Source organism: Ascidiella aspersa, chromosome 1, assembly GCF_963924565.1.
Source record: "Ascidiella aspersa chromosome 1, kaAscAspe10.2, whole genome shotgun sequence".
NCBI classification, from domain to species: Eukaryota; Metazoa; Chordata; class Ascidiacea; order Phlebobranchia; family Ascidiidae; genus Ascidiella; species Ascidiella aspersa.
The window spans coordinates 25,778,388-25,803,397 of NC_139447.1; the positions used below are offsets into that span (position 1 = coordinate 25,778,388).

General features: G+C 36.9%; 2 protein-coding genes across 2 annotated transcripts in view; both read right to left on the reverse strand.

Annotated features, from left to right (window-relative positions):
- LOC146168543 (centriolar satellite-associated tubulin polyglutamylase complex regulator 1-like) overlaps positions 1-17,759 on the reverse strand; it is a 35,626-nt gene extending 17,867 nt beyond the window's left edge. The window contains exons 1-2 of the mRNA XM_083380694.1: positions 17,162-17,759; positions 14,014-14,024 (exon numbers count right to left, since the gene is read on the reverse strand). Coding sequence (XP_083236820.1) covers positions 14,014-14,024; positions 17,162-17,607 — 457 coding nt within the window. The 5' untranslated portion in view covers positions 17,608-17,759. The remainder of the gene's footprint in view (positions 1-14,013; positions 14,025-17,161) is intronic.
- LOC146168546 (phosphoserine aminotransferase-like) lies at positions 72-3,603 on the reverse strand. Its single transcript, XM_083383499.1, has 10 exons — positions 2,976-3,603; positions 2,846-2,906; positions 2,581-2,650; positions 2,314-2,464; positions 2,173-2,227; positions 1,857-2,029; positions 1,417-1,586; positions 1,174-1,302; positions 959-1,096; positions 72-849 (listed from the first exon to the last, which is right to left on the reverse strand). Exons 1-10 carry the CDS (start codon positions 3,120-3,122, stop codon positions 741-743), a joined length of 1,203 nt encoding a protein of 400 aa, XP_083239625.1. The 5' UTR covers positions 3,123-3,603; the 3' UTR covers positions 72-740.
- Positions 17,760-25,010: the final 7,251 nt, after the last annotated feature.

The window sequence follows — 25,010 nt, forward strand, 5'->3', positions numbered from 1 at the left end:
TTAAATGCATTCGGATGCGTACTTCTCGTTTAACTTGGTACCATACGTTGGTAATGTCGTAAATAAAAAAAAATACTTGTGTCCGGTTTATTTTCTTTTAAAATCAAAACAATTCAGATAATACGGCGAAATTGTGAAATTGCGAAGAATAAAGTATGGATGACTTGCACAAATTAAACTTCCAAATGGGGCAATTTGGTTTACAATTTTACATTGCAGCAAATAGGGATGCAACGACAAAACAGTGTAGGAGCATTTATGTGTAAGGTAAGCACGTGATGTCAGATGTATTTATAAAATTGACGTTTATAAACGTACAGTTACTTATGTATATAAACGTACAGTTACGTATGTATTTGCGCAAACCGAAAATGCGACGAACGGGGCTCAGAACCCTAAATGGAATACGGAAAAGGTACTGGCAAGCGACTGCGCAGTGAGCGAGCATAACCGACGAAGCTGTAGCAAAATAAAATTAAACAGGTCAGCCAAAATAATTTCAACCTATACTTTTTTTTTTTTTTTTCAACCTATAATTTTTTCACAATTTGCATGCACGTATGCAGAAAAATTACACTCCACCACCTTTGTTTTTCACCACATAACAAAATAAAATGATGAATAGATTGCAACAGTAAGGCTTATCTAATAAACAAAATCTAAAAAACAATATTTTGTAGATAGAAATGCAATAAAACGGGTTAAAATGAAAAATATAAATACATTGTAATATAAGAAAATCATTCAGTAAGCGCTTGTGCCTGGAAATCTTTCATAAGCGTGACTAGTTTTGATACTTCTTCGATCGTGACTGCGTTGTACAGTGAAACGCGAATACCGCCTACAGATCTGAAATAAAACCTGCCTTGTTACAGAGTAAAATCAACGATTAAATATCTAGTTACACATTTTAAAGGTTCTTTTGATTAGGAGGATCTGCTAAGTATAGAACAATTACCTGTGGCCTTTCAAACCGATCATTTTGGCATCCTTTGCTTTCTCAAGGAAAGCCTTTTCTAGCGATTCTTCACCCCCAGAAGCACCTATCCTAAAAGTGGCGTTCATACGGCTTTGGTGTCCATATTCAACCAGGCAACTGCAATAAAAAAGTTTCAGTTCGACATAGTGGTACAAACAGCTGCGTGCATTTTAATGAAAGGAAACTGTGGTAACCTGTAAAATCCATTTGACTCATGTATGGTTGTGTAAATCATCTGCGATTTTTGAGCACATTGTTTGGCTATTGTCATTACACCGCCACTTTCTTCGATCCAATCCAGCACCAAACCCATTAGGTAAATGCTAAAATAGAAGAAGCCCATTCAACGAAAAACTTGTGTTTAATATAAAATAGTCAATAAACTATTTAAACAACTCCAAGTTTTGAATACAGTTCTGTAAATATTAACGACATACCTGTAACTAGGAGGTGTGTTAAAAAGGGAATTCATTCCAGCTTGTATTTTGTAGTCCAGCACTGAGGGGCACTCCTTTCTGCTGTGGCCAATTAGGTCTTCTCTGATGATGACTAGTGTAACACCAGCACAACCAATGTTCTTTTGAGCGCCAGCAATGATTCCTCCAAACTAAAAATACACTTGACATTTTTGTACTTAAGACCAACATTAGGCAAATAAAAGTTAAAAAGCTTTTTTTATTTGAAAGTATGTCATGTATAATAAGCCTCTCTTATAGTTAGATAGTGACAAAACATGGACAATATTTAACTATAAATATAAATAGTCAGCATAGTTAGCATTATTGTTATCTAAAAAATTTTCACATGGAAATATGCATTACAAAACATAAATATGAATATATATATACTGTAGATGTGCAACAGCAAAGTAGCAAACCTTTGTAATATCAAAAGGTCTTGACAGAATGTTGGAAGACATATCAGCGATTAGTGGCACATTTCCGGTATCAGGCAAAAAGTGAAACTCAACACCATTCGCAGTTTCATTGTCACAATAGTAAACATAAGAGGCATTGGGGTTTAAATTCCAGGTTCCTTCATCGGGAACTCCTGATAAAATTTGGTAAAATAAGTTAATTTTTTTTCACATTACAGAAGGTGTAATTGTTTATATATTTGTTAATCCAGGAGTTAAAAGTATAAAATATATTCTATTCAGGATTTTTACAGACAAATAATAACTAGCTACTTACTTGAATATTTGCAAAGCTTTGGGTTTACAATGTTAACATTTCCATGGTTTGCGGCCTACCCAAAAAATAATAAAATTTTATGCCCAGAAGAAGATATCGCCAATAAAATTTTATTTAAAAAAATTCTGTGATAGAAGTTACCTCTTTTGCTGCCTTAGCTGACCAAGTTCCAGTAACAATGTAGTCTGCTGAAGCATTTGAAGTACGATCTAGTAAGTTAAGTGGTAATGCACTAAATTGTCCAGTGGCACCTCCTTGTAGGAACAGGATCTTGTAGTTGTCTGGTATGTTCCTAAAAACATTTAAGATCATGTTTTACAGTACCTATATTACACAAAAATATGTTTGTGAAAATCGAAATATTAACTTAAACTTCCCGAGCTTAAGCAAACACTATTGTACACTTACAGAAGTCTGGTAAGGGAGTTCTTTGCCTCAGTAACGATGCTCATAAATTCGGTTGAACGGTGGCTCATTTCTATAAACAGTGGTAAAATATAGACATTGAAGTAAATATTTAACTTTCTTGAACTAGAACTTTCTTAACTATTGTAATGTAGCGCACAAAAAGGCATACAAAACAGCACATGCGATGGTGAGGCATGTAAACATTTTAATATTAATATGCTGCGCCTTTAAAAAATGTAAGCAAAGTTAAATAGGTAAAACATACCCATTACACCAAGTCCAAGTCCCTGATAGTTCAAAAACTCTTGCTGCGCCTTTACAAGTACCTGTATTAGAACATGGAAAGATTAAATACTACAGATATATCGTAGGATAAAGCACAGGTATATACTAACCGATTGAGGCAATTTTGCTGGACCTGGGTTGAAATTGATGGCTAATTCATTGCTTTGTGCCGGACACTGCTTGTGGATTCCATTGATTTTAAGTCCGTTAGCAACACCAACGCGTGCGCTAGCCCTTGATCCGTTGACGATACTCATTGCAAAATTACTTTAGGAAATTAGAGAAAAATACCTGAAATGTGTTATCAAATGTGGTGGTAAATAGCTCACAAATTTATCACGAATTCTGCGCCACTAATATCTTTAGTGCGTCGTGCGTGCAACCGCGACAAAGCTAATGAGAACGATTTTATGGTGAGGAAGCTATTTAACTGGCTAAAAACATGCGCTGAATTGTGTGTGTGTTGATAGAAAGCACGCGCAATCTCAGCTGATACTTAACAACAATGCCGCAGGGCTCAGGTCAACCAACCCAGTTAGCTGAGCGAATGTTGCATCACGCGTGTCGAAATGGAAAATTACAGAGTGAGATAGCTAAAAGGAAGCCATGGTCCGTCCGGTTGTTTTGGCTAAATCGTTTTGCTCGTCGTGCCGGTTTGAAAACCTTAAAGCGATATTGCTTTTCAATCTGAATAAATTCTCAATAATCTGCAGGGCTGGCGTACAACAGACTACCGTTACCACTTTAAAATGCCATTCTACCGTTTCCGATGATTTTCCGTTCTGCATTTTAAAATTTTCCATGTGCGCATATAGCACGCGCACCACGCGTGATTGTCCCGTGCCACAAGCGTGAATGCACTCGTAGCCGGCGTTTGTGACCCTCAAGGCTTGCGGCGAATCGAACTCGACGTGGAAAAGTTCCAGTTGTATTCCAAAATATTTGCGGCAATCGAGAAAGCAGAACATTTGTAAAGAATACTTTATTATGTCCCAAAAACGTACCTTACAAACGTACAACAACATTGTTTGTAGTTTTGCAATAAAATTGATTTCAGTCTTTGAGAATGGCGTAATCTTTCACATACGACAGTTTTGTTTTGCAATATTGTGTAAATTGGTGTACTCTATATTATGCCATAGTGCAGTCCGCGGTCCTTTTGGGGTCCGCGAGATAATTTTCTGCGACCGCAAAGCACCTAACAAAACAAATCAATACGACACCCCCAAGAAAAAAATGTTTTGTGCATTAAAATATTCAGCCAACTTAATTTTCCAAGCCAAGTTTAACAAACAGAAGAACTTATGCTCGACCTATACGCGCATAGTGCTGCGTTGTGCGAAACGAGAACTGTTCGTGATTGCTTCACTCAAAAATAAGTGATTCGTTAGAGGTTTTACTTTTTCCTTGTGTGTAGCCAATATTTTTTAGGGGCCGTTGCGTAATTTTTTTAAAAAAGTTTAAGAACCACTGCCATAGTGCGTTACGTTTTAACTGGAGAGCACTGAGTAACATTAAAATAAATGTGGAGAATAAAGCAATAAAACCCCAGGAAGAAGAGTAGATAGTACAACCGATAAAAACTGTTTTAAAAATCTTATGCGAATATTTTACGATTTCATTTTAACGTTGGATGGAACCTACAATTTTACTGCTCTACTCTAATAAAAAATTCCACTCTGTAGCTACCTTTGGTAATATTTTGTTTGATAGTAAAATACATCAAGATATGTCCCGAAAATAAATTTTCGGCCCATATAATTATCAATTGACATTTTCCCAAATTGATAAGCACAAGTTACATGTATACATGGTTTTTGTCTAAGCTCTAAATAAGTCTAAGATGTTGCGTCGGATTCCAATAAAGTGCCAGTCATCCCATGTCCACCACAGTCTTTATATTCGCATTCACTACTATCCAAGTTCACATTACCCTTAAATTATTCCATGTGCTCAGAAACCACGCGCACCACACGTGATCACCTCGTGGCAAGGCGTCGACTAACCCAGAACCTACAAGAGTTCAAAGCGTTTAACGTGGAAAAGTTTCTGTGCCCTTCCAAAGGTTTTTTCAAAGGGTATTTTTTAAAGCAACAAATGGCAATGCAATGACAGCTTAAAAGCAACTGTATTTTTACCGTTATAACTAATAGAATAACACAGATTTTTTAATTAACAAAATTAAGAATAATTAATTATAAGTTAAACCAATTGTGATAGTGATACAGTGCATAAGATAGATTGATTAAACTTCATAGTAATATGTATTTTGGGTACTATCATGTATGTCAATGTTTTACGCAATCCGTGTTGGCCCCTTTTTAAATGACCTTCTATACCTGTTTACACATAATCTCGATCGTGGGAAATAGGCTAGGTAAATTTGCACAAACTCTTTTCTCGCTGAAGCGCTGCATTAAGCTTATTTGTACAACAGTATTCCTAATCTGGTATTGACAACCATATTCAAATTTGTTAATGTCCCATGCATTTTCTAGGTTTAAAATAAGTAACCCTCAGGTTTAAAAACCGGATGTTACCCCTGGTGTATCGCGACGTGCCAACTTCGTTCAAAGGCTAATTTCGGACAAATGTGAAATGATTACCGGTATTGACTTTTTGTCGGTGTAACTGTTTCTTATTGTGACTTTTTCTTATTACCAGTCACAAGCAAATATAAACTATGTTATATGTGTGTTGTGATGACATAAGCACAAAACCCGTTAAACAAGTTAGGAATGTTCACAACTTGTCTTATATAGCATATAACCATTGTAAAATCTTTTAAAATATATAAACTTTTGTTCAGTTATATGCTTCTATATCTTGTGTGCTTTGAAACCCGAACGATGCATATTTGACAGCAAGCATTTTCACATTCTTTGTGCCGCAATCCACTATTCAGCTGGCAAAAAGTAATTAGTTTTGACCAATTATTTAGCTCACTTCATTTTGTTTACTTTAGCATAGTCATGATGTAAGTGATATCAGGTCGGCTTGCGATACTTTGTCCACAATATCGGGTGTCGTTTTAAAATGTGAAGTATCGAACATCCTTTACACGTGATGTGTTATTTTGTATAACAGCTAATGCGCCACAAGAGTAGCCAGGGAGGGGCCACAGGGGCCATGCACACGCTAATTTATAAATATTGTACTCCAAATAATATATAAAGTCATTTTTTACCGGCTTCTGTGTCAAGTTATTAAATATATAAGCTAGGGCAGTGGTTTCCAACCTGTGGGTCGCGACCCCATATGGGGTCGTCGTAACTCATCGTATTCCTACTGTTTTAGTACGATTAATTTATTTCGTTTTCTTTACGATGGCGTCACACTGATAAACGTGAGTAAGTGTATAGCGGAGACAAGCGATCGTTTCTTGTACATAAAATTGCTGTTTTTAGCGCTTAAGAGCTGCCAAATTAGTGCTATGGAATCAACGTACCGCCCTGTCTAATTGTGTTATTGGAACACTTATTCCGTTTTCAACCACATGGCTTGAAGCTGGATTGAGCGCAAATGTGCATTAAAAACGGAACAACGTAATCGCTTGGAAGTAGAGCATGACATGCGGTTATGCTTATAGCTTATGTAAAGTGGTGCCGCGTTTGCGGAAACTAGATAATACTATGGAGGCGCAACTATTGCTCTGAATGCAGTTTATTGTTGAAACTAATTAAAATTTTTGTGATCGTTGGTTTGTTAAATTGAAGTTTACATGCTAACTAAAACTTCCTAAGGGCAATTATTTTGGTGCACATGTGAGCCACAGTTCTCTAGAATTGTGTATAATTAACGTATGTTTGATCGGGTTACTTTGTTCCAGCATTATTTATATATTTTTATTCGTATTAACAACAAAATTGGGTCTTTGGAGCATAATGGTTGGAGGTTGTAGTCAGACGTAATAAGAATATCAAAGCCCATACAGAAGTAGGTATCATTTTAAACGTTTCGAATAACTCTTTATTCATTTTCAACATCATTTTCAAAATTGGGTCGCAGTGTGAAAAACACTTTAAGGCAGTTATTTCACGTACATAACTCACCACCAAACTTAATCGTCGTGAATCAATAAGCCCGTTTATATGCACCTTTTACGGGCAGATTAGATTAAGGTTCAATCCGGATTGAAAAGTAATCCTTTCCAGCGTCGTAATTACATGGCGCGAAATTCAAGCCAGCCTGAGTGTAGAAACTGCTCTGATATGCATTATTACGTAATATTCCAGTAAACCTATGACGCACAACCGATTTATCGGTTTAGGCTACCCCTTGCAGTAGCAATCTATTGTTGCTTGTTCGTTTTTATTGATCTAAAATAAAAAAAAACAAGAATTACTTGAGTTAGATTTGCCGATTAAGTAGGTTTTTGACTGTTTGTTGCTTCAGTTTACCTGGCACACAGAATGTAAGTGCAGGAAAGTTAAGCTTATGTGTGCTGATCAACGTTATATACAAGGCAGAGTGGACAAAATAAGGTGATAAGGTGTACCAAACACGACTAGTGAAAACTGTATTTGGCGCTGGCCTAGAATCCTACCACAGCGTTGAAACAATTATTAAAGCAATGTACAATATTTGGGTGAGGGTGGGCCAAGTATTGCTATTTAAACCTACCCAAACCTGCATTTTACCCCAAATAATTTTCGATTTTGTGGATTCTAGACCAGCGCCGCTTTCACAAATTAGTATCTAACGATTGTATGTAACCTTCTTTCCTTATGCGTTAAACTTGTTGTTTTGTTTACGACTAGCCGTTGAAAACCACTCCTTTTGACCGATTAAGAAGCGAGAGAACTTAATTCATTCCAGCGCCAAAACGAGAGAGAATGAATTAACAAAAGAGATTCGAATCCGGCTTAAACGTGCAGTCGTGCGGGGTTAATGATTCGCTATTCTCACTTGTTATAATTAAAACCAACCGGTGTGTTTTTTTGCAATTTAAATGTTAAACCAATTTGACATGTGCTTTTCTTTGATGAACATGTTGCAAAGTTTTGGGAAGAAGTCACAGCTTGAATTTAGTCTTTAACCTTTAATATCGCTACAAGCCATTCCAGTTGCTGTTCTGTTTGGTACTGTAAATGTGAATGATTTGCTGTTAACAGATTTGTGCTCGCTTTGTAATTGATCTAAGTAGGCTAAATACGCCAAAACTTTGCCTTCCCTAATAATGCCCAAGAACACGGTAAAAACAGTGAAATTTGTGCTGGGAAAAAGAATCTCGCAGCATTTTCGAGTTGAATGTGCCAATCTTTGAACGAACGTATAAAAAAACTAAATGAGGCTAATTTTTTTAAAACTAATCCAAAAATTTACTCACAACGCTTTACCATTCCACTCTGTTTTGAAAACACTGAGCCTAAAAGTTTTACGTTCGCAAATGTAATGACTTCAATTTGATTGTTACATTTACGAAAAAGCTGCGTCCAACGTCAAATAACCCGTAACCCATTTGAAATATAAATTGCCTTACTGTTTAAACTGCGACAACCAACGCTATATTTTGCGAATTCTACCTAAATTTTGCGTTGTTAAACATAGTCAACTGCAAAAAGTTTTAAACTTGCCAAACTTTGCTAGGAATTTTTACCATAAGCCAAACCTATGGCGCTATACGAATCCCCTAAAAATACTTAACCAACCCCAGTTTAAGAACCTCTGTCTTATAAGGATAAAGTCTGTGTGAAAGCAACGCTGAATCGACTGGCGTGGTACAAATTATTATCGCTATTATCTGTATGGTAAGAAATTAAATTATTTTTTGTGAGATTAAATCACTTTTTGTAGACAGTTTTTCGTACAATACAAGTGATCAAAAGCAATATTGTGTGCTACCAAACTGCATCCAACGTAAAAATAATCCTATTTGAAAATGAAAATTGCCAATTGCATATTGTAGCTGACTAGTTCGGGACACGATCCCCTAAGTAGTTGCTAAGGATAAGGATTGACTTTACGTTCTTCAGCAAGACGTTTATTGGACAGTATGACAAGCAGTATAAGGTAAACACGCCACGTCAAGTGCTCGCATTAGGCTAGAACAGGGATATCCAACTCGCGGCTTGCATTGCGGCCCGCCTGATTTGTACGTGCGGCCCACCACTTATTCTCACTTTCGGTAGCCTTTTTTTAAACAATTGTTTCGACTATCATCGAAAGTGTATAACGCGCAGTATTTGATGTAGGCTTAATCTTACATTTTTTCTGAGACTATAATCGAGTCCAGTGTCACATTTCAGCGTCAATTTAACACTTGTGCAGCCATTAAGCAAGATGTGTGTTTTTACGGACTGTTTTAAGAAAATATATCAGCCCAAAGTTGTCGTACCATATGGCATGATACAGCATTTATAAACTCAATTTTTGGCGCTTCACACGATAAGGCCGAGATAGGATTTTTAGTGGCAATACGGCCGTTTCAGCTAAAAGGTTAGTCATCCCTGGCTGGAACTACTAAAACCACGAGATTGCATTCTGTGCTCAAAATGGGTTCGCTCGGTATTCATTCGACGACGCAATATAACACAATACAAACAAAATCGCACACAAAAAGAAAACCGAAGCTGCGAAATCCACGCAAAGTTCTATTCCCCTAGGGCAGGGATGGCGAACCTTTTCATTGCGCGGGTCACAAACACGACCTTAATCCTTACAAAATTTACAAGTGGTTCATACATTTAATTATTTGCTAATTTTGTGCGAACCTCTGCTGCGTCGTTTTAAGTGTTATTGTCTTGGTTCGTAATTCAAGGTTTTGGATGATTTTCAAATTCGGTTTTCCACAAATATTAAGAAGCTGATATAGTTAACAAATGCTGCAGCATTTTTTAACTCATAGTTTCCCTTAAAGGGTCGCCACCCGATACGTTTTACAGCGATACACAAAATACTTTTAGTTGTCTGCTTTTCTGCACCGATTTGTCAAAGTGCAGTTAATGTAGACCTACTCGCCACCCCTTAAACCAGTGGTCGGCAAACTGTGGGCCGCGGCCCAAATGTGGGCCGCACAGCCATTTTTTGTGGGCCGCAAGCTACTTTTTAATAGTTTAGTTTTATGTAGTTGTGGGCCGCGTGAATGCTGTACATATATTATTGTATTTTAAAAGCTGGTAAGAAATTTTATATTGTCTCAGCGTGTGGCCCGCGTGCTAAATGTGACCCTGTGAGTGCCTCTCCAAGCCAACTTTAACTATGTAAAGTTAACGCACATTTTTTTCGCGCTACGCGCGTATACTTGGTTGTGTAGTATGTTTTACATTTGAAATAGTGGTGTGTTTCGGCATCGAGGCGCCGTTTAATATTTCACCATTTCTTCGTTTTCACAGCCGAACGCTGTGTAGACTAAGACTTCCCAAAAAATACAACTTCTACAAACATATATATAGTTAATGTTTTATAGTTGGGGAACAAATGGTTCACTTGAGTAGCATTCTTTGCATGCAAAATAAACACTTTTTCTGTACTGACATTTCAAGTTAAAAGCTGTGGTATGTTGGCGGATAGATTAAAGTTAGTGTTTAGACTTCTAAATCCCATTTTACGAGGAAACTAAATCCTGCAGATGTAAAAACGTCAAAAGTGAACCACTGGTCCCACATCTCCCCTACGTCAAAGTTCAACGTTTCGCCAACCGGATTTTAGATTCACATTTGCGCACGAGTTCGTTCGAGGATAACTAAGAGCAATTGTTTTATGGCGTACCTTTGTGACGCCAATCTAATGCCTCAAACTCAAAACAAATATCCTGGATCTAGCATTTTTTTCGTAGTGATTTTACGTATTGGGCCTCCGAAAGCTCTGAAAAGAGTTATTTGGGCCGCGGCAAAAAAAGTTTGCCGCCCACTGCCTTAAACACTTCCCACAGATTTGCCAGCCCTGATTTAAACAGTATAGTGTCATCTAACGAAGAATTGTTTTTTATATTTGTTCTTTCATGAAAATGATTGATAACATTTCGTTATTTCTTGAGAGACAAGTGGGTCATTAAAAATCTGTGGTGGGTCACTTCGTGACCCGCGGGACAGTGGTTCGCCATCCCTGCCCCAGGGCAATGCTTCATGGGTCGCGACCCAAAATTGGGTCGCTGTTTGATTTGGTTGGGTCGCCGACTGCAGTAATTCAAATGTTTATACTAATTGAGATTGTTTCCTAGCAAGATTTCTCAATTAGAAAAGTTAAGGAAGCAATACAAATAATGTTTAATAATAGTTAATAAAATTCGAAATTATTTATGCTTATGTCTAGTTTTTGTTCACTTACAAGAAAAAACATGTGGGTCGCCAAAGCTTAGTCGTCATACTTAAACTTAATATTTGGGTCGCCGCGAAAAAAAGGTTGAGAAGCACTGTCCTAGGGGAACGGAGTCGGCGGGTAGCCGATACGAACGGCGATTCCCGCGGCCAACTGCTTTAGCTGCCACAAAAGGGCTACAATAATTTGTGACACTTATTACGTCAGCTTACATTTGCTAGCCTCATAAAAATTGTTTGCCTCGTGGATAGACCAGAGATCAATGTTGAAGTTTACGTGCAGGGAGTCGAACCGTTTGACTTTTCCGGTTCAGGTTCGGTTCGGGTTCTAGGATTTTTTTTCGGAATCCAGTTCAGTTCCGGCTTCGGTTCGGAGGAATTTAAAAGTTCCGGTTCAGCTCCGGTTCAACCATCGTTATTTCAAAACCGGTTTATAAAGTTCCGGTTCAGATACAATATAATTTGCGTTAAATCTCAAAATGTGGGTCGATAAATGTAGGGAATAATCTGTGAATTGTAAGTCATTTAATCTAAGTTACGTGACTTATTAAAAAAAACAGCAACTCATTATTGAAATATCTAAAAAATAAACAATCAACAATTTTTTCATTCAATATTCATATTTTTTTCATAAAATTTCGAACGTGGCGTAACTTGACTCTCTAAAATAGAAGTTGTGACGTCATGCTGGAGCGAACCGCTTTTGTTTACAGGTTCGGGTTCGGTTAAGGTTCAGGTACTTTCAAATTATTCGGTTCAGCTCCTTAAAATCTTATAAAAACCGGTTCAGGTTCGGTTACGGTTCGGAAAAATTGACCCTAGAGAAACGACGCATGTCTGTTTGTGCTTGTAATTATAGCGTGTTCGCCTGGTAAAGTGTTAAATATTTCACCTAGATACTCATTTCCTTTCGTGGCCGTTCTGGCAAATCTAGCCGACATTCGAATCAGCTAATCTCCATCGCAGTCGCTCTTGCGCTATATAGTGTCATGCTGCTGTTGGATTAAACAAGACAGTCAACTGATGCATGCCTTACTTGCGAGACCCGTTTTTACTGCGCTGTAAGCTCTTTTATTGAAAGCGAGCTATGCTAAATTATGTGAATGTACAATAAATCTATAAGCGACCTGACAGTATGCACTTTGAAATGCTATGACAGTTTGTTTAGTTTCGATTTAGTGGAGTCAGATAGCACGGTGGTCATGTCTCACCTGTAGAAATATACATTGGAGACACCGACTGAGATATGAACATGCAAATAAATCCTTCTGAATGAAATTTTATGCATACTGTCAGGTTGCATAGAAAGTATGAATTATTTTGGTTTGCTAGCGCTTTTCTCGTTTGTAAGTACTTTTAAGCTACGCCTATCAGTTATGATTTGTTGAAACGTTTGTTACCAAGATTATGCCAGCGTTGTTGCTTGTAATTTCATGTTTGATTAGATGTAATGCAGAGAAAAATCGATTGACGCTTTTAAATTATTAGTTACGCAAAACTGTTATAGTTATTGTTGCAAAATTATGGCCCGTTTTGGTAAAGTCTTCAAGGTGAAAATATTACGATCGAGGTTGACTGCGAACACCTCTCGTGATATCTAATCTCAAAACCAATAAACGGATAGATTCTATCTCAACCAGCACTTACAGAAGTCGTTACTTCTAAAGTGTCAAAGCCACTGCGGCTATTGTCTCTGGTCACGTGTTATGGTGATTGATGTTTTATATCTCACCCAAAATAACCTGATCACTTTGTCTGAAATTCCTGCGTCACTTAACCGTTATGATTTATAAGAAGGAAAACAGAGCAGAAGGCCAAACCTTGTTGCCAATTCCCAACATAACGCAAGTTTTATCTCATTTGTGACTGCAAGCGAGCATGCTCTAGGTATTATAAGCCCATGATTTTTAAGGCCTTTGATGACTCATTTACCTTTCAGACGGTGTGAGATAACCGTCATATAGCCCACATGAAGTTACTAGCATGCAGAGAGTAACTTTCTAGAATAACCTTTTGCGCCAAGGTTATTATGTCTGCTTTAGGGAACCCATCTAATGTGGACTGACGATGTAATTTGTTTTCGCGTTTTTGAGATTAGCACCTTACCCCCTTTTAATTGGTATTCTAGAGCAAAAGACTCTAAGCAACTAACTTCAGTTTTGCAATTTGAAATTCGAACTGCGTTTTAAGACGATAATTTTCTGCATTATAGGCTATTCAAATTTGTTTTGCATTGTTGTTTATTGTGCCTTTTAAGTACCATTTCAGACTTGCATCGTGTCGTACGATCAGCTACCCCTGGAATTGTCCGTTTGCCGCCAAGACAAGGAATTCATGAACATTTTTCGCTCTATTGAACACCGCGATTCCCAATACGTGCTGGATCGATATTGCACAAATGTCCGATGTTCTGCGGTTGCTGGTCGATTCGTAATCGGATCCTGGGAGGATTTTAAAGAAGCGCGACCCAACGAACTGCTCGAGACCTTTTTCGTTTTCCAGGGAGGAAGGAAATGATGTAGAGAAACGACGCATGTCTGTTTGTGCTTGTAATTACAGCGTGTTCGCCTGGTAAAGTGTTAAATATTTCACCTAGATACTCATTTCCTTTGTGGCCGTTCTGGCAAATCTAGCCGACATTCGAATCAGCTAATCTCCATCGCAGTCGCTCTTGCGCTATATAGTGTCACGCTGCTGTTGGATTAAACAAGACAGTCAACTGATGCATGCCTTACTTGCGAGACCCGTTTTTACTGCGCTGCTCTTTTATTGAAAGCGAGCTATGCTAAATTATGTGAATGTACAATAAATCTATAAGCGACCTGACAGTATGCACTTTAAAATGCTATGACAGTTTGTTTAGTTTCGAATTAGTGGAGTCAGATAGCACGGTGGTCATGTCTCACCTGTTGAAATATACAACCCAAAACCGGTTCATAAAGTTCCGGTTCGGTTCCGGTTCGACTCCCTGTTTACGTGTAACTAAAAATTGATGTTACAGATTCGTCAGAGTGTTGCATACTGCATAGTGTAAAACGCATTTTCAAATGGCATAACAGTTTTACTTATGCCTAAACGTTTTACAGGCTGCGCCAGAAAAACCTACCTCATTTCAAATTGTTACTGTACCAGAGCTGAAGCTGTCTGACAGGACGTTGATTGAAACTTTGCAGCAAAGGACCTACCATTAGGGTTTCAGGTTTTCGTTTTTATGAGTAAATAATGTATTGTGCAAATTTTCAAAATTTTGTATCTGTATGTAAAATGACTTGGACAGGCGATGCATTTATTGAGGAAGATTTCATTAGAAATTGGGAATTTGTGACGCGAGGGCGTCATCTACAGGATGTAATCTTTAAAACACAAAACAATTAAATGGTAAGCTTTTGACTTTGAGATAAAACAGTAAATGTTTTGATTGCTTATAATTTTTGTCTCTTTTTCCTAGTTTGAAATATGGTAGGTTTTTCTGCCGCACCAGGTCATTTTACATACAGATACGAAATTTAAAAAAAAAATGCACAATACATTATTTACTATAAAAACTAAAACCTGAAACACTAATGGTAGGTCATTTGCTGCAATATTTCAATTTAACCTCCTGTCAGACTGCTACAGCTTTGGTAAAATAACCATTTGAAATGTGGTAGGTTTTTCTGGCGAACTTTGTACTAAACGTGGTATTACAGTTTCGGTAATTATAAATTTCATCACATGTGATGTATTTTTTTTATTTCGCTGTGATCGGAGAACATGCAATTTAAATTGTAAAACAGAAAAGGTGATAAGAAACACATGCCAGCGGGAAAACTTATCATAAGAAGTTTAAACAGTTATGTGGAGGCAAATGCCCAATCTTCACTATTTTTGTTTTAACTAGGGGTGGGCAACATTTTTAGTGGGTGGCCAAAACCAAACTTAGGTTGAAATGGCTGTTAAGATGTGTAATTTTGCTGTTAAGATGTGTAATTTTAAGCATATTATTATAACAAGTGGGAATTCGGGGGACCCTATTTTATGGCAATTAAAAATTGGTCTAACAACATTTAAAAAAAGGCGGTTAAACATTCGTGAGAAGCACGAAAAAATAAGGCGTCATACATGATAGAACTTACTAGCATGAAGAATAAGATTTGCATGAAGCACCAAAAACGTTTGCTTTTACATATTTAAAAAAGCCAAAAAAGATAAGGAATTGCCTTATCCAATTTCATAAAAAGGCCCTAGGTTAACTGCCGAACCGTGGTTTAAAGCGTCATTTTTTAAATGATTTTACCAAAAACTTTTAGTTGTAAGAATCTAATGCTCTTATGGCAAGCCAAAAACAGTTGGTAACTAATTGCAAGGTATCTGATCTAACCATAAAAGAAAATATTTTTCTTAGTTAAATCTGACCAAAATACAATGGGGATGAAAATGTAGGCTAAATTAACAATAGACAATGACTTAAGGGTTTTAATTTAAGATGACAAAATAAACTTTCATGTAACATAAAAAAGAAGCAATTTGCAAATAATGAATATATTTAAAAGTGGTGGTCAATCCGCCAGTCACAAGCTATACCTGGACTAGCAGGACAAATAGGCATTAAACCAGGGGTGGGCAACATACGGCCCACGGGCCGGATCCGGGTTTTTGAGCGGCCCGCAGACAGATTCCGGTCTCACATCATAATATAGCCCACGGCAACAGTCTGCCGCAATCCCCCACTAATACATCAAATAATAATGATTGTTAGGTATCCTTTAGTTCTTTATTTTGGGTTAAAACTGGAGAACTACAGCCATACAATCGAACTAACAGCCACATCAACATTGGAATAAGACCAAAATAGGACTAATACCTAATAGTTGTAATACCGGATTAAGACCTGAATATTTAGGCCTTATTCCGACAGATTTATGTCTTATTCAGACGATTGAGTTCTTACTCTGTGGTGAGTATTACTGCATATATGGTTTTAATACTATGGTATGTTTTATTTTTCTGCTTTAGGTATTGTTGCTTTTTAGGTCTTGCTTTGTGTTCCCAAATTAGATTTAGAATTTACATCAATATTTTCCCTTAAATTTTGCCAATAAACGTAAAGTTGACAAGGAGTGTCGCACATTTAACAAGGATTGGATACCCAAGCACTTTTTACAACATTAGCCGCCATTATGCGACAAAACATGCAAGCTATGGCAGTACGACTATTGTATCAATACAGTAATCCGGCCCGCCAAGTACTTAATTATACCATATAAGGCCCGCCGACTGGAGAAGTTGCCCGCCCCACATAAAACACAACTAAATTTATTAAGATCATACCTACCCCAAACGCAAATCAACAGGTGTATCCCAATCAACCCAGGCAAATTTTCTTTTAAATAAGGGTATAAAAAACATGAGGTTTACTTGTAATTTTTTATAGCTATCAATGTTTTTTTGCGACAAACCAAGTAATAAGCATAAATAGAATAGCGAAACTGTAGGGACCCTAATTACTTATTAAACTTTTTGTGATGAACACAACATAAAAAAATCTAATTTAAATAATATTAGCTCTCTTTATATTGCTTCTGTCATTTTTAAACATTTTTGGGAAATTGTGCTCAAAATCAGTTAATAAATTTAGTCATACAAAACTACTGTAGTTGGTGACCTAACCAAATCAAAGTGCAACCCAATTTTGGGTTACAAAACATGGGTTGAGAAAGTGATATAAACGCATGAGAATTTTCAAAGGACACACAGTTATACCTTGATTCTATTTGATAGTCGACAATACATGCCCCTTGATTTCTATTTGATAGTCGACAATACAGTGATGTTATTTAGAAAATTTTACATTTGTATGATAGATGTTTAAATCACTTATGTATAGTTGCAATGAAAAAACACCCAATTTTTAGCATCAAAAAAAAAACATTTGTAAAACACAATTAGGCAAGTTGCAAAATAAAAAGTTTTGCTATAAGCATGAAAAACATTAAACATCTTTTTCATCCTTATCTGAATCAGTGTTATCATTTTCATCTTTGCAATCCGAATTTGACTCTTGATTTATTGTTTTTTTATTTTTTATCTTCTGCTTTTGCTTTTTTCTTAATCGCTTTGCTCTTTTTTTGTCAGTGGCTTCTTGTGCGGCCTTTTGATTTTCTTCTCTTTTTTCTGCATATTCCTGATCTAATTTTTGTCTCTTTTCCTCTACTCCCAAATACTTTTGTCTGTTAAATTCTCTTCTTCGTATATGCCGATACACATGGAACTCACCACTTCCAGCACCAGCACTTGATCCCATAACGTCTCTGACAAATTCAGGTGCATCTTTTGGTTTCCAAGACTTTCTGGGTTCAGGAATATATACTGGTTTGTCTGGGTTTTTCATTAACTTTTCAAGCTTAATTCTTTGAAGATCTGAAGTACCCTTCAGTTTTATTACTTTTTTTTCCGCAGCTTTTGGATCCAACCTGGCCTCATTTCTAATAGGAGGCATCTCCATTACGGTTTACTGTGTCTACCGTCTCTTTCTTATCTTCTGAGGCCGTTTTGACTTTTTTGGGACAGCCTTCTGTTTTTCTACTTCTTTTAGGGAAGTCCCGATGGTGTCCTCTTTTTCGTCGTTATTTGATAAATCAGGTTGGTCTGGCAAGATAAATACAGCGAAAATACAGATTAGTTGGAAAATACCACCAATGAAAAGAAGCCAATTTAATATTTTGTCAAATAATAGCTCTTCTGGAATTAATGACTCATCTACGTCCATAACAATTCAACAGGTAAAGTTTTTGCAGTATCATGAGTTACAAATTTACATCTTGCACAAGTTTGTAATTTAATAGAAAAAAAATCATTCGAGTTATTAATGTCACAAAGTCCGCGTAGCGCTCATTCAAATTTCAATAGCAATGAACACGAAAAATCACAAGTTGCGCAGCTAAATCGTTCTTCGTTATAGCGACATGGACGCCATCTTGTTTACCAACAATAGACGCTTGTGGCGGAAAAGCAAAAAATCGCAATTTATTAACGATTTTGACAAATTAAAAACATTTGGATGAGTGGGAATAATTAATACTGGTCAAACCAAAGAGGTTATAATCTCTTTGGTCAAACTAAACATATTAAATCAGAATAAATAAAAATGGCCGAAATATACTCGATATTAGAGGTTCGTGTCAGGATCATAAGTCGTCCTCAATACTTTAGTTTACCATGCAAACAAAAATATGATAAAGTAATGTAAAGTTTAATGGTGAAAATGATCACTGATGATGGCATTAGAAATTGCCGAAACGTTTGAAAATAAAGCATGTCGCTTTTAACGTCTATTTGGGCCGTTATTTTTACCATTAAACTTATGAACAGATCCGTATATAGTGTTCCTAATGTAGAGTGTAATGAAAATGAAGAAAATGTTTGATTGGTGCTATTGGCTGAACAAGTATTTAAATTTTAAAGTAACTGTTCCTATTTATAGCCTGCATTAAGGAGACCTAATACATCAAAAGGCAGTGCTTTTCATTGGAATAGATTTCAATTATTGGTTCGTTAATGGATAAGAGCTTTGTGTGTGTTGTAAGCAAACTTTTATTTTCCATCTTTTTCCAGTGGGGATTATAAAATCAATAAACTTACAAGTTGATAATAGGGTGATAGAAACAATATTTTTTATATGAAATTTGTCTAAAAGTGAAACAATTTTGAAAACTGGATTTATGGACGACATATCTCTGAAGGTTAATCGCACAGTGTCTTAATTCTGTTTCTAGTCCACCTTTGCAACATTTTTTTCTGTCTAACAAGACTTATATAGTTATTGGCATAAGCTTGCTTCAAAGTCTAAACAGAGTGTAACTTGCACAGCACAACACTACTTAATTGCAAAGCGCGGTTCGCCAAAGCAAGCATCAAGTAATGGAACCAATAGACCAGGGGTTCTTAAACTGGGGTCCGCAGAATATTTTTAAGGGGTCCATGACATTTTTGTCGCATTATCGATAATAGCAACACCTGAAATCAAATTTAAGCTGATTATTTCTACTTTGGCGTTTCTAGATATTATCACATTATGTCTATTACGTCACTTTTCCAGATTGTTGTTTTTGCCGCTATTTTAACGTTGTGAAATCAGTTGCAGCTAAGCTAGACAATATATAACTAGGCTAACTATCTCAACTTAGTTAGTATAGTTTAGTTGAGTTGATTTTATCCCATATTAAGAAATGTCAAAGAAAAGAAAGTACAGTGAAGAATATATTTCCTCTGGTTTTACTTTCATCACTCACGGCGATAGAATGCAAAAGCCCCACAGTACTTTCTACGTGGAAAGGTTCTTGCCAATGGAAGTATTAAGCCCTCAAAGTTAAGAGAGCATTTCGAATCAATCCATCCCAGCAATTCATCTGACAATATTGATCTCTTACGCACGAAGAAAGCTCGATTTGAGAAAGCTGGAACTAACGAAGCGTGGGTTTATCACAACGCAAAAACCTTATCTTGAAGCATCGTATAAGGTTGCTTATCGCATTGCCAAGCAAAAAAAAAATAACACACGATTGGAGAAACCTTGATAAAGACATGTGCTCTAGAAATGATCGAAATAATTTGTGGTTTAAAGGAAAGAAAGAAGCTTGAATTAGTGCCTTTGTCGAATGACATCGTCCACAGAATCACTGACATTTCTGCAAACATTTTTAAACAAGTAATGGAAGAATTAAAAGTCACACCCTTTCCATTTAGTATGCAACTGGATGAAAGTTCAGATATTTCTGCTGAAAAAAGAAGCTCCTGACGTCATTGTTACTCATTGCTTTTTAAATCGTCACGCATTAGCAATGAAGACTCTCCCAACAAATTTGAAAGAAGTTTAGTTTTGTCTTGCAGGGTGACAATCGTACTTTATCAGAGCTCGTGTTTTGAATCATCGAATATTCAAGAGGTTGTGTCAAGAAATGGGGGCCGAACATAAAGTTCTCCTCTATCATGCAGAAGTTCGCTGGCTGTCAAAGGGACAAGTTTAGAAGCGCTTATTTGAACTTCGAATAGAAGTTTCTTTTTTTCTAAAAGAGAAAAACATTGAACTTTCAATGCAGTTTGACAGTAAAGAGTTTATTCAAGGGTTAGCTTACCTGGAATATGTTTTTAGTCATATAAATGAGGTAAATCGTTCTATACAAGGCCCCGCCATTACAATTATGGACGCCTCTGAAAAACTTAAAGCTTTTCAGGGCAAGTTATCTCTGCGGAAAAGGAGATTGGACACTAAAAACTATTCCAATTTCCCAATGTTAGAAGAATTGATGCTTCAGAATGGAACTACAGTTTGCAATGCTCTGCCATCATTACTGCACACAGATGTTTGCAGTCATTTGGAAGTATTGCAAAGCTCTTTCAGAAGTTACTGCTTAGGCGCAGATGATCTTAAAAGTACAGCATGGATACGTTATCGTTTCCACGTTGAACTTGAATCTATCCCTACAATGAGTCTATGCCACTTTAAATTTATTACATGTTTTTATATTATGTACTTTTTGTAGGTTTGTTTGCGAAATTAGGCCCTTCCCTGGTAAATAGCCTTAGGCCCACAGTACCCTTAATCCGGCCCTGGTTGCATGTTAACTCGAAATGGCGGGCATGCGACTTCTCGCAAAATCTCTTTGACGAAAAGGGTAAAGCGTTTTCACTCATCCATAAGCCAATAACCTGCGTAAAGTGCATTGCCTTCGTAAAAATAAAGTTTCATGTGGCAAAATTTATACTTTTATGTTTGATAGTTTTTGCAGTTTGTTTAACCACGTAAAAGATAGTCTAAGTTCGCAAAATATTGCGTTACTTGCAGCGTTTTCATTAACATTCTTTTATGAGGCATTTAGACACTTACACAGACAACTTACAACAATCCTAACAGAGTATAAACTACGCAACATTTGGACTGAGTTAGCAAAATATCGCGTTTATTGCAGCGGTTTAAACACTAAGCAAATTTACTTTTCAAACGGGATTTTTTTTCGTTGGATGCAGTATGGTATTTACCGTGATGACGTATTTGCTTAAATTTCGCACATTTTGAACAATTGCTGCTACGACTTTACGTTTGTTAGTGATTTTCGATCGATATAAGTCACGAGTTTCATTACGTAAAATATGCAAGACGTGTTTAGCCAAGTTTGTGTGTTTAGTAGCTCAATTAAAACGAACACACAGCGTTGCAATTTGGTTTGATGTTAAATACCCCAAGTTTTTTTAAAATCATCGGCTATATCACGCGGTTTCACCAAGCTTATACGATGGTGGTAGCACGTGAATTAGTAATTAAATGGTCACAGCGCGTTCGCGACTTTCCTTTAGTGACCTATTTCACACACAAAACTGCTTTTTTGGTTATACGTTAATTTTTTATCTTTAGATTGTTTTAACTAAATGAAAAAAGTAGTGGGATATTATGGAGACAAAGAATTATATATGAAAGCGGAATGACGTCAATTCCGCTTTCACATTAATGCCGCTTTCACGCAGGCTATAAGCGTTACTCTGATTGTGGGGAAGCATAAATTAACCGATTATAGACACACGATATGACATGATTTGATATTTTTTTATTCAGTGACACGCAGTAGAAACGTTTAGGCATAATCAAAATTGTTATGACATTAAAAAAGTATGTTTTGCATTATTTATGCCACTTACGAAGATCTTACGCTATCCGTAACATTACAACCTAACTTGGCTTCCATAATTATGGGCTATATTATGATGAGTATTGTAGGTGTAATTAATTTTTACCCAGTAAGAATAACTGGTAAATATTCTATTTAACCTGGGCAACGCCGGGTATTTCGTCTAGTAACATATAACTAACACCACCGACATAATAACGCCGAATTCGCATCAATGACCACGACAGAATACGATTTAAAATAGTCTAGATAAGACCTAAACTTGTCGAATTAAGCTCCAAATTAATCAGAATAAGACAAAATTGCGCCCAGGACTGTAGCGAAAGGGTATACAGGGACGCCGGAGTGATTTCAGGGCAAGGGGGGCGCCTTTTTTGGTAAGGGCAACATAGACCGCAGGCTTGCGTAGCGAGCCGAAATATTGTGAGGTCCGGGGGAACTCCCCCGGAAATATTTTTGCGGCCACGCCCTCTAGATTGGCTTAAAATGATACCAAAAATGTTTTAACAAATGTCAACCTTGTCATTTTACGAATTAAAAAAAAATGCGTGTACAACACTGCTTTATGATTTCCGTCGCATATAACATTGTGAAAGCTATGTAACATTTTTCATGAAAAGTGCACTTTCCGCCCTTGCCCCCCTTAGCAAAGGGCAGGAGGGGCGCTTGTCCCCCCCGCGCCCCCCTCTCAGGCGTCCCTGAGGGTATGGGATGATTGGGGGACACATGTTTGGCATTGACCGTTTGCTGTCGCCATTTGGGCGCCGCTGTTTTGGCCCCGGATTTTTTGCCTTTGTTTGGGCTTATAGGCGGTAGTTGGTGGTGTTAGCAATTGGGCTAGGGTTAAAAATACTCGGGAAGTTAGTGTTAGTTATGGGTGGTCTTTGGGGTTAGGTAAAAGGTGGTATTGGCCATATTTTGGCCATTTAGTTCTGATTCCGATTTCGTCATTTTTTCGCCTTATTCTTAACTGTCTTTTATTCCGAAGTTGACGTTGTTCTTATTTTGGTCTCAAGGCTGGAGTCTCTTTAAAGATATGCAACTATAAACCTATATAATAAAAAAATGCAAGCAATTTAAAATAAATAGAGGTACATCTCAAAAATTTCGCGCTTGCTTCGCTCGCAATGTGCGCCGCAACGTTTCCAAATATCTCTAGGTGCGCCCCCAAGTAAAAGAGTTAAAAAACACTGGTCTAAAGATTCGCTTTTGCGGACGTTTGACTGTTTCTGATTAGTTTTTTTAAGACGTCTTGCAATCACTATTATTATGCCATATACCTCACTATTTTATGACGTCATTATTCAATTACGTCAGAGTTAAAAATTCAGTACCCCCCCCCCCACTGGAAAATAAAAATGTTGGCCGTGAGCCGTACAATACATCGATTGCACTGTATTTTTAAATTTTGTATAGCTGTGTCTCAGCGTGGTTCACGCCCGCTTGAAAGTGCCTGTCAAACAATATTTTGCGAATTTTAGCTATACTTAACGCATTGCGCGTATATTTTTCGTTTTATATTATGTTTTACATTATGGCAACGCTTTTATGTGGCATCAAGGCGAATATTTCGCCTTATCTTGGTGTCAGCAGCCTTTTTTTGGTGTCAATATACTTCCTGCAAAATGCAATTTCTACCAGAATATATCTAGTTAAAACAAGTATTTCTAGTTTTGTGATGTAATCCACCTTAAAACAAATATCCTGACAATGTTTTTTTATTGGTGTTACGTAGTGGGCCTTCAATAGCTCCAAAAAGAGTACTTTGGGTCGCGATTAAAAAAGTTTGCCGACCACTGCATACCGTAATTATCTTAACAAGTAGCTTTGCCTAATATATAATTCCATTCTGGTTCATGTTTAATTCATCAAAATTGGATGGTCGCGTAGCCGTAAGTTATCAAAAACTGGAGTAAAAACAAAAACGTTGGGAATAACTTCTGCTGTAGAAAATATACGCATGAAGACGCAAAATAGGATACGACAAAGGACCATTAAAAAGTTTCTATACAAAAGGTAAAACCCTCCTAAAAGACAAAATGTATTGTAGGCTAGCTTTACAAAACATAAAACTGACGAACAGCGAATGAACAACACGTATGTTGTACGCGTAGGTCGTGAGAGGAAATTACGCATATTGATCAGGGCGATTCGGGAAATAACATGAACAAGACAACTTTTAACCCGATGTTTCAAACGCAGGTTTAAAATAATTTTGCAAAACAAGTGTTGTGACCAAAGCCAACAGACAAGAACACGCAAACATTTCCAATTAAGGCTGCAGTCATTAAGTGCTTTTAGCGCTTTACAATTATACGTAGCTTATGTGATTTTTAAGTCTGATTTTGACAAGACTGCAGGGCTAAAACAGGGTAATGGGTTGTTGAAAGCTGATAATAATTGCTTCGAATGCTATTAAATATAGACGAGCACAAACTGGTATACGCTGAGATAGAATTCGATTATATTTGTTGCGGTTGCGTGTTCCAACAGCTTAGGCACAGCAGTATTAAACGTATTTGTGTTTATCGGATAACGACAGAACGTCAATCAACTTACAGGAATAGCGAATAGTACATGGTGCAGTACTAACAGTCCAGCATAATTAAAAACTTCTATTACATTATTTTATTTCGGTGAGCTGTCCAGTTTGGTTCCCAGTTACCATTATATTCTGTTAGTTCCTTTGGCTTATCGCCATTTCCTTTTGTATATATCAGTAGTTCTCAACCGCCGGTCCATGGACCGGTGCCGGTCCGCAAATATTTATAAAATTGATAGATATCTCGATTGCAAAATTCAAGATGTTGAAGGCTTATCCATCAAATTTAGAACTTCGGCATCTCCGTAATTTGCAGCATTGTGACGTAAATAGAGTTTATGACTTTTTTTTCTTTTTTTCTATTGCGTATGTAAAATTTGGGTTGATTTTGATTCTTGAAGGTCCACCGGTCCGCAAAATTTGTTTTGAAATTTGACCTGGCCGATGCTAAAAAGGTTGAGAAACACTGGTATAGATCTCTTAGCCATAGCATCATTTAGCAGAGGCGTGTAAACGGGTAACATGTCCGTGTTAAACTACTTGTTTTATGGTCATTTTGTCTGTTAGTCATGCCATAAAGTTTGGTAAATAAACAGTTTAATGGCAACAAATAATAAAATGTCCACTACAATACCCCCTCATACACCAGGGCTTTACAAATTTGCCAGAATAGCGCTACATTAG